Source organism: Balaenoptera musculus, chromosome 1 (genome assembly GCF_009873245.2).
Source record: "Balaenoptera musculus isolate JJ_BM4_2016_0621 chromosome 1, mBalMus1.pri.v3, whole genome shotgun sequence".
Classification (NCBI taxonomy): Eukaryota; Metazoa; Chordata; class Mammalia; order Artiodactyla; family Balaenopteridae; genus Balaenoptera; species Balaenoptera musculus.
In genome coordinates, this window is record NC_045785.1 from 35,325,419 (window position 1) to 35,339,815 (window position 14,397).

General features: G+C 44.2%; 2 protein-coding genes across 2 annotated transcripts in view; one reads left to right on the forward strand and one right to left on the reverse strand.

Annotated features, from left to right (window-relative positions):
* Positions 1-2,825: 2,825 nt before the first annotated feature.
* EBNA1BP2 (EBNA1 binding protein 2) lies at positions 2,826-9,628 on the reverse strand. Its single transcript, XM_036834103.1, has 9 exons — positions 9,366-9,628; positions 9,200-9,283; positions 8,827-8,996; positions 8,109-8,232; positions 6,927-7,016; positions 5,220-5,295; positions 4,892-4,985; positions 3,160-3,322; positions 2,826-3,012 (listed from the first exon to the last, which is right to left on the reverse strand). Exons 1-9 carry the CDS (start codon positions 9,429-9,431, stop codon positions 2,962-2,964), a joined length of 918 nt encoding a protein of 305 aa, XP_036689998.1. The 5' UTR covers positions 9,432-9,628; the 3' UTR covers positions 2,826-2,961.
* A 384-nt stretch (positions 9,629-10,012) lies between these two features.
* Positions 10,013-14,397, forward strand: part of CFAP57 (cilia and flagella associated protein 57) — a 76,939-nt gene continuing 72,554 nt past the window's right edge. The window contains exon 1 of the mRNA XM_036823838.1: positions 10,013-10,169. Coding sequence (XP_036679733.1) covers positions 10,013-10,169 — 157 coding nt within the window. The remainder of the gene's footprint in view (positions 10,170-14,397) is intronic.

Below are 14,397 nucleotides of genomic sequence, written 5' to 3' on the forward strand. Positions count from 1 at the left end.
AACAGCTCTAAAGAAAAGACCCCCCCACATGATACCATTTGAAGGTCCTGGGAAACAAGAACCGGGGAACGTCCAGGCAGGTGAACACACGGAGGTGCCGGGAGAGTCACTCGCCCAGGGGGGGTGTGGACGCCCTGTGCACTGCCCCCACCCTGCCCCCAAATCCCTTGCTCTCTGTGTCTCTTCCATCTGGCTCTTCCTGACTTACGCCTTGAAGGGTGAAGCCATATATTGCTGCGGTCACTCCTGCTTTTGTATCCTGACAGGATTGAATGGAAGCTCCAACGCTGAGTGGCCTCACCCTGACAGCCATTTGCATACAAGGCTGGACTAGACCAATTATTAATGACTACATGGGAATCTAGAAGGGTGCTCGTAACTGTTACAACCTTTTTGCTCTAAGGAATCCACAGTCAATGACCAAAGGGTGACCTGTGATATCATAGAAAGAGATTTGGTCTTTTCCTGGTTCCTGACGCAGAGCTCCTAAATCCTTTGTAATTTCCTAAAAGATAGGGGTGGTAGGAGGGTCTTTTGTTCTAATGAGGTGACTCTTAGCAGCCTCTAGACAGCTTCAGCATGGGGGCTGCTCCCCAGGAAGACCAAGCCTTGGTTAGAAACTTGCAACTTTCAGCCCCACCACCCAACCTCTGGGGAGGGAGGAGCTCAAGATTGAATTAATCACCAGTGGCCCATGATTTCATCAATCATGCCCACATAGTGAAACCTCCAAAGACCCCCTAGACTGCAGGGTTTGGAGAGCTTCCAGGTGGGTGAACACATCAAGGTGCTGGGAGGGTGGCAGTGTTTTAACTATCAGGATTTGTGGCTTGAGTGTGCCTGGCATTTGGATGCACCTGGTCTTCCTTTAAGGTAGTGTAGATTATTGCTAGATTACTGGATTTTCTTGAGTGGTCATTAGCTTACAACAGTCTCCTGAATGCCTTTAAAATTCCCTGTCTTTAATCCCCTAGTGGGATTTCTAAACGAATTATCGTACTCTATCCCTATCAGGTTCACCTCCAACATTTTATCATTTGTACTTTCAATGCCACAAAATATCTCCAAGAGTCCCTTTAATGTGAAGTTTTCTGCCAGTGTCACTTCCTCTGGGACATCATCATCCTTTCCATCATTTTCCTCATTCTGTTAAGTTCACATTCACTATTTCTCTGGCTGCATCTCTATCTAGTCTCTACAGCAGCGGCCTTGTCTCCATTCCCTCATCTCCTATCTCTCCTATAATTCCATTTGCATTCTATTCAATTTTACTTCCAACCTTACCACTTTTCATTTCTTTGCTGCACTTTCATCTGTTGGTCAATTCCCTCTTTCAATTACTTACTTTTGTAAAATGCCACGTGGGTTTATCGCTGGAGATGAGGAGACAACACAACTGCACTCTTTGCCACCTGTGCATGAACTAAGTAACAGGTGTGCAGTGACCAATCACCCACATACTTCAAAAGAAGTGATATTTGGTCACTATTCATTATGTATCTTTTATGCAGTGGTTTATGGACTGAAGAGCCAGCAGCAAAGTTTCTACTTTCTGCAGTTACTTGGTTAACAATACTTTGGTAACTGAAACATGAACAGTCTTGTCGAGAAACACTGCTGCTATAGCTGCACCTTGATAGCTGAAGTCCACATATATGGGAACAAAGCAAAGCAGGAACAGCCTGCACTCAGTAATGGGAACTGCTAGCTCCTACTTATCTTTCAATGCATGGAATTGCATTTTAAAGCAGTATGAGGGCTAATGCTGAGTTCTATAAAGTATACCTCTGAAATTAAGGAAAGTGATTCCATTTGCTATGAAGAAAAAAAAAAAAAAAGGAAAGAAGGTACATTGTTTTCAAAACCTTTAGAAGTACTCAAATCAGTAATTTACTTTTGTCCCTACCAGTGTGAACTCTGGCAATCTGTGTTCACCTTTCTTAAAACTCTCAATATGTTCCACATATAATTCAAAGTCTCTGAGCTGAGGCTCCTTATTGGAATTACTATACATTACCCCATTCACTGCTATTGTGCAGATTGTCAAAATAGGTCAGGGTTAAACATTGTGGTCTTCTGAGAACATGACTTGTTTGCTTAGAATTTTGTTCATTGAAATTAGTTTACAAAAACTAAATTCATTCTTTTTGTTCTAGATACTCAATATCATAGGAAACCAGAGAGATCCTTTTTTAAGTCCCAAAGATGCTACAAGGAAACAATGTGAAAATTAGTTGTTTTTTCTGCCTAAGCATATAGAGTTCTCAGATATCTGTAACCTCCTTAAAGCATGGCTTCTAAACTGGAATAGAGAGAGGAGGGCAGGGAAGCTGTCTTCCTTTCCCACCTTTCAAGACACAGGAAAGCCCAACACGTAACATGGCCCGCTCACCACATCCAACCCATGCACAGCTCCCAGCCAGCAATGGAGAAGCTTCAAATATGCACCACCATGGCTCAGCAGACATTAGCGAGAGCCACCCCACCCAGCAAAATAATCCTACGCAGGTATACACTCTCACACGGCAGGCAGTGTCCTAAGCATTTTACACATATTAACTCAATGCTGACAGGAACCCTCTTTGGTAGATACTATTATCATGTCTACATCGAGATGACAAAGCACAGAAAAATTAACTTGCCCAAGGTCAAGCAGCAAGTATGCAGCAGAGCCAGGTGTTAAACCGAGCAGTCTGGCCCCAGAATCCATACTTTTAACTTCCACAGGGCTCATTTATTTATTACCAATAAATGGCAGTATTATTTAATATGTAAAAAGTAACTTCTAAATCTTTTAGTCCTGAGTTTTTAACCAAGAATACATATTTCTCCGAAAATTTTTCTTTAGTTTATTGAAAGAATTTTTACAAAAGGAAACCAACAGAAGGGATCCAATTGCACTGTGAAATCCCAAGTCTCCATCCCTTTTTCTTGGTCTTTGTTTACAAAGATGCTGCTTATTTAGCGTGTTCTGCTCTTCATTTTCTCTCTTGTCCGTTTTCCGGGTCTCTTCTGCAGAAAAGGAAGCACCACATGTATTCACACAGCAGTTGGCCTTCTGCCCCAGGGTCAGGATACAGGGAAAGTAAGGGAACGGGGAGGGGCGGGGTGGGAGAGGAAGCTGCTCTGGCCCCTCACCTGCGCTCCCGGCTCACTTACATTTGATCCTTTCTTTCCAGGCCTCTTGAGGCCCTTGCCATGAGCTGTCTTGGCCCGGAAGCTGGATACATCATCATAGCTCTCACGAGTGTTCCACTTGGAGCCTTTCTTCTTCCCACCATAACCAAACTTCTGGTTTTTATAGCGTCGCTTGGCACTGGGCCTGGAAAAAAGCGGTCTTACACGTTACCCTCAGCACTGCAAATCCTGATGAATGTAATGTCCCAACAATACCCTCAGTTTCCTATCTGTACAGGTATTACTGTACCTAGAATCTCATCCTTGGCCCTACATTTCTACTCTACAAACTCCCCAGGCAAGCTCATCTATTTACAGTCTTAACCACCAAAGCAGGAAAACAAAGCAAGAATCAGGAAAAGACCCAGATATATCATGTGGCTTACCACTTATCTTCAGAAACCTTTCTATTTAAACTAAATCTTGCTAAATCATCCTCAGTTGTTTCAATTCCTCTCAAGGATATTAAATGCAGTTAACATTCAGGTGTAATACATTTTAAAACTGGTCATCCCACAGGAATCTCAATTCACCATCTCCAAAGTCACACGTCACCTCCCTTCTAGACTGGTTTCAGCTCCTGTATCTATGTCCTAACTTGAGGCTGGTGGTCCTACCATCTACTCAGCCACTCACACTATGAACCTGGAGTGGGCCTTGATTCTTCCTTCTTTCGTTCTCTACACCCAGCTCAGTTACTGAGACCTGCTAATTTAACCTCTTGAATATTTCTTCAACCCATTTTCTCTTCTCTACCCCCGTTAACACTTCTAGGTCATTATCCTTGTTCTCTGGACTTCTGTAACAGTCCCCGCCTCCCTCACTTACACAAGCAACACTGAAATATTTAAAACATGAACATGACCTGCTCGCTATTTTGAATAAAGCCCATCAGCGGCTCCCCACTGACTGCTGGATACAGCCCAGGCCCCTCACAAGGCCAACAAACACTGCCCTGTACTCAGCCCAGGTCCCCCCAGCTACACCACGCCACTCCTTGCCCACACTGTATCCCTGTGATACCAAATGCTGGCTGCTGTCATCTCTATGCTTTTGCTCATTAGTGCTCTTCTTTCTTCCCGAAACCCCGTGTCTCTCCTGTTCTCCTGGTTAATTCCTTCCTACTCATGCTTCAGACTAAGCTCAGGTAGACCCTCCTCCAGGAAGTCATCACCTGACCCTGACCTCTGAACCATGTCACATATTTCTAAAATGTGCTTCCAGACTACTCTATCTAACGCCTCTATCACAGCATGTACTATATTATACAGAAATGACCATTTCCCCCAGGACGGGTGTCCAGAAATGCATAAAGGTAAACGAAAAGAACCAATAATAATATCCAACATTATCCCCTTCAAATCTTCCTAATATTAAGAGGCACTTACAATTTTCTCATTTTCATAGATAAGGAAATTAACATTTAGAAAGGTGCAGTAACCTGCTCAAAGCTACCCTCCAAATGAGTGGCGGAGTCCAGATGGGAACCTTAGGTCTGCACACTTAACCATCACACATGAGGAATCAACTTCTACCGAGCGTTCGCTCAAAATGTGCCAAATCCTGAAATCGCCTCATTTTAGACTTCAAAGACTGATGTGGCTGAACGGGCCCATCACACGGCCTGTAGCTGTGGCCACACTCTGCACTGAGGTCACACCGTGAACTGTGGCCCTGCATGCACCACCACCAAGACAGAACCCGGCACCCATACCCCTTCTTCATCTGCTGGCCTTTGGCTCCTCCTTTTGTGCTCCGTGCGACAGGCTTCTGATCTCCCTCAAGGAAGTCCAGTTTATCAGAGAAGCCTGGGAGTGAAGAAGTACTTTGATCAGCGCCATTGCATTTTAAGAAAAGATTAAGCTTCAAAAGAAGGATGTTACTTATGGAACTGGTATTAAGAGGCCCATCTTGCTCCCCACACCATTCCCAAACTTTAGGTCCAATAGTTCCAAATCAACCAAGCCTCTAGAGCACTATGTGTTTGTTAGAATTAGCAGGTACCCCTGCTCCCCTTCAGCCTTAGGAGAGAATATACTCACCTTTCTGATATTTCTTAATGGCACTCATCATGTGTGCTTTCTCCCGCTGCCGCTTCTGAAGAACTTCTGTTTGCACCTGGACGTGGACACAGGACTGTTAAACCCACTCCAAGCCGGCACTGCAAGTGTCTACATTCTCTCAGTAACCACGCTGTGACATTACCACCACCGCTGAACACTGACCATGTGCCACAACTACACTAAGGCTCTAAGGATATTCTCCATTTCTCGTCTCAACCACCCAGGGAAGTAGAAATTCTTATGACCCCGAAACTGAAGCACAGAGAGGTTACACAACTTGACTGAGTCACACACGACAAAGTGCGGAGCTGAGATTCACACGCAGGCAGTCTGCACCCTTACCCCATGACACAACCTGCCTACAAAACTGCACAAATCATGTTTATGTCTACATCCAGTTCTCCCACTAATTATATTTGGGCAGATTAAATATCTAACCTACTGTTGCTAGGCATGAAAGTACCAAGAGAGAAAACAATCTCCCCGAAAAACAAAGAAAAAAAGGTTTAAGGGCAAAAAGAGATGATTAAACTCTAAGGCAGCACTCCTCCATCGCAACACTACGACAGCTTGGGCAGGATCACTCTGTGTGTGGGAGCGCAGCCTGTCCTGGGCACCGCAGGGTGTTCAGCAGCCTCCCTGCCCTCTACCCACTAGCTGCCAACAGGACGCTCCCCACCAGCACGCGACGACCAAAAATGTCTCCAGCATTGCCAAATGTTCCCTGGTAAGCAAAATTGTCCCCCACTGAGAAACACAGCCCTGAGGTTTCCTCATATTAGAAACAAGGGGCTAATGGGCCCGATAAGTTATTCTTTCCTTTGATAATTTAGGTTATGTTAAGCCAACTGCCCAAGTCTTTGAGTTGATCTCAACCACCAACCACATCCATCCAATAGATCCACAGCTGCCCTTGTGCAGAGCCCAGGATGCTAATCTGCTCATACCCTGATGAGGATCCGTCAGTGAAATAACTGCAACTGTGCACCCACATCACAAGTGTTTATGTCCAAAATGTTAACAAAGTCTTAACACCCATGCTGACCCTCTTCACGGTCATTTCTTCCCACAACCCTAAGTTTAGTTCCTGTCATCTTCCTTCTTAGGTAACCATGAAATAAATAAGGAAATCAAGAAAAGTTTCATGGTATGTCTTCTGGTTTTACATTAGAACTCAGTCACAGTTCAAACATACTGGTGCCGTTTTTTCTGATTGGATAACAATCAATAATATGATTGATTCCTTCAAGGACTTTACAATCATCTAGGCCAGTGATTCTCAAACCAGGATGTGTATTGGAAACATCTGAGAAGCTTTAGGGGCAAGGGATGAAAACATACAGATTCCCAGAGTTCCCGAAGCCTAGAAATCTGTTTTGAAGTTTCCCCAGTTGACTGTGCTGTGAGGTCACGTTTGGAAACCATTGATCTGGACCCAGTTCTCTGCTGTACAGGTGTGCAAACTGCAGCCCAGAGAGGCGCATGACTTGCCGGTAGTGACCACACTACCTCTGGCTACACACAGGTGTCCAGGAAGGACTGTGCTCGTGGACACTAGCACCCACGCCACTGTGAAACAGTAAACACACGATGGAACACACACGGGGCACGGAACCAACTCAGACCAAGCAATCTACTGACAAACACACTTGGCACCATCCCATCCCCGCTCATTTTCCTTCCCACCTTCTTTCCGTATTTCCTAAGTGCTCGAAGCTGCTTAGCCTTTTCCGACTTCTCCATGGCGACCTGTTTAGCCTGCAGCTTCTGTCGAATCTAAAACACAAAATATTATCAGCTTATGTTATGTGAAAATGGGATGACTGCTGCTTAGGGTGCACTGCAGCAGGGAGCAATTATTCCCAGCTCTGCAAACTACGGGGCTCCAAGGAACCTTGTGAATCATCTACTTCAAGCCCTGTGTTTTACACACAAGGACAATAAGGCCCAAAGGCTGACCACTTTGTCCAAGACACCAAAAGTCTCAGCCTTGGAGCCAGAACATCAAAGCGACCTCCCTCCTCCCAGTGTGTTGTTTGATCCATTATGCAAAATGGCGTTGTACCAGGAGAGAAGACTAACTTCTCTCCATCCCTACTGTCGGCAGACTGTGGTTAAACCAGTCTGCAGCTTCAGCCCCCTTCTCCAATACACCACACACACAATAAAAGCTCAGACAGATATCAGGTACCTAGCAGCTTGCATTAAACATACACATTTCAGTTAAAGGATGAACAGTTGTCAGTTTGAATGTGCAGAGATGGGTCTGGGCTCGTCTCTAGATTAGCTTCCCTGAGTACCACTGAGACAAGAAAATCCAGCTTGAGACCCAAGGGAACTACTTAGGTATATCTTGGATTAGATGTTGGTAATTCTCTGCCTCCCAAAGTTGAATGAGGACCAAGTTCTACCTAACTCTAAATTATATCAAATCTGAGCCATATATTAATCCTTCATTTTACAGAAGAGGAAAACCAAGGCCCAGAGAAAGGTAACTGTCTACAAGTTATAGTGCTGCCCCCAGGCATTGGCAGAAAAGAACTATTGTCTTTTCCACGCATCATGCCATGACCAAGCCAGTTAGGAAATGCATAAAGGCCATCTTTACTTCAGGGACCACATTTCTTACAATACTTTCCTCCCCTTAACTGTTTAAATTAGGAAAAAGTCATCCCTACATTTATCCAACTGGTGGTGATTGGCATGAATCTGATGTAGATAACTGAGATAATAATTGTCCACTGACAACCCATTCCCTATCAGTGGGCTTATGCCTATGTTTGTTTAAATGTTAAAGGAGACAAGCCAGCTGAATACACTTAAGTACAATCCCTCAGCTATCCGGAGAAAACCATTTCTGTTTCTCACCTTCTGCATCTGCTGATCAGACTTGGCCATCTCTGCAAAATAATCCGTGGGCCGCTTGGTAGGGACTTTGAGCTGACGCAGGCGGGGCAATACTGCAAGCACTGCTGCCTGGGCCTGAGAGTAGCTGAGGATGTAGGACAAAAGTGTAGAATAAGCTAAGGGAGAGAGGCCTTACACCCTTTTCACTGCCTCTCATGAGGCATCCAAGGTCAGAAGGACTCTCAACATCTGACCTCCACCAGCAAGAACACACACACAAACAAAAACAGTAATAAAAACTCATTAACTTAATGGGAGAAATTGAGATGTACACTCTTTTTAACAGGAGTGGGGGGTATTGCTAAAAATAAATTAGTAGTTTAAGAGAATGACCACTTTAGAAGTGCCCATTAACTTACAAACAAATGCCAATTACACATTCTTATTTGGTCACTAAGAAAAGCCCATATGAGGACCTTCCATAAGCAAAGTTTTGTTCTAATAATTAACTGCACACACAAACTTTAAAACTGAGTATTTGAAAATAAACTGGACTTTACATTGTGATTGCTGGACAAAGGGGCTCCTCTCTCAACCAGGGAGAAGCTCCTAGCTCTTCAGTCCAAAGAAGCCTTCCTCCCTACACCCCGGCTTACGACACCTCTGAGTACAGGCCCGCGGCTTCCCCCTCTCCAGCACAGGAACCCACAACCTCTGCCCCATCTGAAAACATACATACAAGTTCATCTCACGCTGAAAGTCATCTTCTGGATCAACAGCTTTCTGATCCTTGTTCTGAGATGTTGCCTGAGGTCCACGGATTCCCGGTACCGGACCCAGGGTCACATCAAGCCTTTCAACCCATTCCAGATCCCGCTTGAATTCAGCCAAACACTGCTTCAGGCCATTCTAGGAAATTCAGACACTAAGCTCACAAGACAGTAATAGGCCAGTGGACGAAGAGCTAACCTCCAAGACCCCGACAGGTAGTTGACCCTCTTGGCAATACGCAGGTTGTGTCTTTCCTGGGACTAGAACGCGGCCTCCCGAGCACAACGGTGCCTCGCGCGCATCCCAAGTCCAGCACCCTCCAACCGGGTGCCCGAGCTCACCACGTCGTTCACGGCCTTCTTCGGCCCCTCTAGCACCACGTTGAGGCCTGGCTTCAGAAGCCCTCGGGAGAACGCCTCCTGCAACTACAGGGCACGATCGGCGGTCAGTACCGGGGAGTGAGGACTCCTCTCCGCGCGCAGCCCCACGAGCTCGGATGACACCTACCTCTTTGTCTGTGACAAGGGAGTCGTCAGAATCCGAGTCCGAACCTGAGAGCGGGGGAGTGTCCATCTCGCAGCACGCACGTCCACACGCGCCGGAGGAAGCGAAGGAGCCCGAGGCCCCGCGCCTGGAAAAGGGCTCCCCTCGTCGCCGCCGCCGCCCGCTTTCAGCCCCCTGCCCTCCCGCCCGCGGCTCCACGTGGACTCGAACCACACCAGCTCCCGACAGACCCCAGATGCAGCTGAACTTTCTGATCGGAGTTCCGCTTCCGGTTGCTGACACACTTCCGGTTTCCCGTTGCTATAGGAACCGCTCCGGCGTCTGTGAGTGCCGCGTTGCTTGGGATTCGTAGGTGTAGTACCCTGTATACACGCGTGCTCTGGTGATCCAGAGAGCAGAAGAGACAGGTGGGAAGGGTCCCTCGGGGTCATCCAGAGGAGCAGGAAGCCACGAAGGCCAAAGGAAACAGGAGACGCAGGAGCGGGGTCGGGGGCGCGAGAGAAGGTTGCTGCGGGGAGGGGCGGAGGAGGAGTCCAGGGGAGGGTCTAGGGGCGTGTCACGGGGGCGGGGACGGTAGTGTGGGCGGGGTGACGCGCTTCTCCACGCTCACCAGCTGCGCTGCATCTTTAGCGAAACTCCTTTCTGGGACCATGTCCACTGTGGTAGCTCAGTCGCTGCATGTTTTTGGTCTTCGATCCCACGTGTCCAACAATGTGTTCTTCTTCGATGAACAGATCATTATATTTCCTTCAGGAAATCACTGTGTGAAGTACAATGTGGATCAGAAGTGGCAAAAATTCATTCCAGGTAAATCTCTTTCCAATCTGACACATACATAACCGTGTATGCCAAATATAACCCCATAATACCGACACGACGATTGAAAGGAAACTTTTTTGGCCAACTTGAATATATATATAGTTTTATAAATGTAGAAGAAATACATGTCTTGCCTTATTTAATGTATAGATTAATGAATCACACATACATAGTTAAAATCACATGTAAAATCATGTTAATTTAAAAGTACTTTTTTTCACTGTGATTTAATGAAAAAAATTCTTTTAAAGAGTTTCATGCATCTTCAATATCATTGTCTTTGTCGTCACCAGGGCCACTTTTTGAGTTTTCTAACAGTTTTCCAGAGTACACCACTTTCATGACAGCACCTTTTGAACCCATGTATGGTAAAGACACTGGAGATTTCAGCCCAAGTCACACATAACCGTTTGCATACTGTAACATTTGGTTTTGTTCGCACTGGTGCTGCTAATAATATACATGATTTCCACAGCTTAACCACCTACTCTCTTTTTCCACTCTTTTTTGCACTCAACATGTTTTATTGTGACTTGCATACAAAAGACTGTACACTACATATACGTAATATTTAAAGAACTATAATAAAATGAAGATCTGTGAACCCACCAACAGGAGAGCAAATAGAATATTACCAGTTCCAGTGTTTCTCCCTGACTTCATTCTTCTCACACATGCAGACTCTCACTCCATTCTGGACTTTGTAATTATTCCCTTATTTCTCTACGTAATTTTACCACATGTCTATCTGTGTGGCCTTATGTAAGATATCCTTTTTGTTTGTGCTCTTCACCAGCTTTATATAAATGTAACCATAGTGTATGTATTCTGTGACTTGCTTCTTTTTTTCAACGACATACTTTTGAGATTCATGCATCTTGATACATATTAACTGAATTCATTTTATTACTCATAGGACTCTAATTCTCAAGTATATTATCCATTCTAGTGTTGATAGACATTTGGGAATGAACTTTTTTTTGCTATTTCAAATGATGCCACTATAAACATTCTTGCACATGTGTACTCATCCACTTGTGCAGAGATTCTCCAGGGCACACACCAGGACTAAAATTACTGGGTAATGTGGCAGTACCAATTCACACTGCCATTCCTCCACAACCTCACCCCCCTTTGCTATCTTTCTAGTTTCTACTTTCTAATTTTTGCTCATCTGATGCTTGAGAAAGGGTATCTTATTGTGGTTTTAATGTGCATTTATCTAGTACTAATGAGGATGAAAAACTTTTCACATGGTTAAGAGGCTACTCATTCTGTGAAATGTCTTAAGTCTTTTATCCATATTCTGTGTTTTTTGGGGGCAATTTTCTTACTGATTTATGGACACACTTTATATTTTCTGTATGTTAACCCTTTGTCAGATATATATATATATATATATATATATATATATATAACAAATAATTTCTCCCAGTTTGGAGCTTGTGTTTTCTTCCTCCTTATGGTATCCTGATGGACAGAAATTCTTAGTTTTAATGAAGTCAAACGTGTCAACCTTTTCCTTTTTGTGTCTTGTTAAGGAATCATCCCTTACCCCAAGCTTATTCTGTATTATCTCTTCGGTGCTCTATACATTTGCCTCTCACCTTTTAGGCTCTGGGTTAGGAGGGTGCTGAGTGTGTTAGGGGAATAGCAAGGAAGCCAGTGTGGCTGGAGTGGAGTAAATGGAGGAGGAGTGAGAGGTGAGGCAGAGTAATGGGAGCAACGTCACATGGGCCTTGAGGTCAAGGGCTCCTACTCTGAGTGATGTGAGAAGCCAGCGGGAGGGGGGATTCTGAGCAGAGTGACATGATCTGACTTATGTTTCAACAGGTTCCTTCTGGCTACTGTACAGAGAATAGATTTAAGGAGGGGCAAGGGAGGAAGCAGGAGACCAGCTGAGAGACTATTGCTATTAATATAATCCAGGTGAGAGAACATGGTGGCTCACAGCAGGTGGCAGGCAATAGGGTGGTGAAAAGAGATCAAAGCCTGGCTGTGTTTTGAAGGTGAAGGTGACAGGTTTCCTCATAGACCTGATGTAGGTGGAAGAGAAAAGGAAAAAGCAAGGGTTTTGGCCTGAGCAACCAGAAGGATGGAGTTGCTGCTAACTGAAGCAGGAAAGACTTCAGAATGAGCAGGCTTTGTGGAGCGTATCAGGAGGTTAGTTTTTGACATGGGAAGACTGAGATGCCTGCTAAATATGCAAATGGGATCCTAAGCAAGCCCTTTGATGTCAGGTCTGGGTTCAAGAGAGAGAGAGGTCCAGGCTGGTGATAGAAATTTGAGGGTCATCAGCATGGAGGTGAAATATTAGGTCCTTAGAATGGATTTGATCCCCCAGGGAGTGAATATGTTTATGAAAGAGAAGGTGAAAGATTGGGCTCTGGGGCCCTCCTACATATAGTGCCAGGGAAATGAGGAACAACCTGCAAAAGAGTCTTTGGAGGAGTAGCCAGAAAGATAAGAGGAAATCCATGCAAGAGGTGAACATATTTCAAGGAGGAATCAGTCACTGACTGGGTTAAAACAATTCAAAAGCATTTACAGACTCTGCAGTCAGTCAGCATATATTGGTGGCAGGCACTGGTGATTGAAAGAATGAATAAGCAAGAAAGCCAGACCAGGAGCTCTCAGTATTGTAGTGGGGACAGGTATGTATTCAAATGAGCGGGACTATGTAAATGAGCAGCACACCTGCTAGGCCAGGTACAGCCCTGGTACAAAAGCTCAGAGGAGGGAGTGAACTGTTGCCCTTTCCGTCCTCCAGGCAATCTCATCTACGTGCACACTTTCAACTCCCCACCGTGACTTTTTTAAAAATTTTTTTCTAAAGGCCAAAGGTAAATATTTCTTTTATTGTTTTATACAGTGTTTGTTTGTATACCAACTTTTTGTTAACTGTTCCTTCTTGTTTTTCCATCTTCCTTTCTTTTTTTCTTTTTTTAAATTTTTACTGGGGTATAATTGATTTACAATGTTGTGTTAGTTTCAGGTGTACAGCAAAGTGAATCTGTTATACAAATACATATATCCACTCTTGTTTTGATTCTTTTCCCATATAGGCCATTACAGAGTACTGAGTGGAGTTCCCTGTGCTATACAGTAGGTCCTTATTAGTTATCTATTTTATGTATAGTGGTATCTATGTATAAATCCCAGTCTTCCAAATGATCCCTCCCCCCACCTTACCTTTCAGTAACCATAAGTTTATTTTCTATATCTGTAACTCTATTTCAGTTTTATAGATAAGTTCATTTGTAGCCTTTTTTTAGATTCCACATATAAGCGATATCATATATTTATCTTTCTCTATCTGGCTTATTTCATTCAGTATGAGAATCTCTAGGTCCATCCATGTTGCAGCAAATGACATTATTTTGTTCTTTTTTTATGGATGAGTAATATTCCATTGTATATATGTGCCACGTCTTCTTTATCCATTCCTCTATCTATGGACATTTAGGTTACTTCCATGTCTTGGCTATTGTGATAGTGTTACAGTGAATATTGAGGTGCATATATCTTTTCCAGTTATGGTTTTCTCCAGATATATGCCCAGGGTGGGATTGCTGGATCATATGGTAACTCTATTTTCAGTTTTTTAAGGAACCTCCATACTGTTCTCCATACTGGCTGTACCAGTTTGCATTCCCACCAACAGTGTAGGAGGGTTCCCTTTTCTCCACACCCTCTCCAGCATTTATTGTTTGCAGATTTTTTTTTTAAATCTTTATTGGGGTATAATTGCTTTACAATGTTGTGTTAGTTTCTGCTGTATAACAAAGTGAATCAGCTATATGTATACATATACCCCCATATCTCCTGCCTCTTGCGTCTCCCTCCCGCCCTCCCTATCCCACCCCTCTAGGTGGTCACAAAGCACCGAGCTGATCTCCCTGTGCTATGCAGGTGCTTCCCACTAGCTATCTATTTCACATTTGGTAGTGTATATATGTCCATGCCACTCTCTCACTTTGTCCCAGCTTACCCTTCCCCCTCCCTGTGTCCTCAAGTCCATTCTCTACGTCTGCATCTTTATTCTTGTCCTGCTCTTCTTCAGTTCTTCAGCCCCTTTTTTTTTTTTTTTTAGATTCCATATATATGTGTTAGCATACGGTATTTGTTTTTCTCTTTCTGACTTACTTCACTCTGTATGACAGACTCTAGGTCCATCCACCTCACTACAAATAACTCAATTTCATTTCTTTTTATG

Coding starts and splice junctions, on each gene's coding strand:
- EBNA1BP2 (XM_036834103.1), bottom strand. CDS start 9,431: ATGGACACTCCCCCGCTCTCAGGTTCGGACTCGGATTCTGACGACTCC. Junction 8,997..9,199: donor AGAAGGCCGTGAACGACGTG/GTGAGCTCGGGC, acceptor TGAATTTCCTAG/AATGGCCTGAAGCAGTGTTT. Junction 3,323..4,891: donor GGCCAGCAGATGAAGAAGGG/GTATGGGTGCCG, acceptor GCTTTTTTCCAG/GCCCAGTGCCAAGCGACGCT.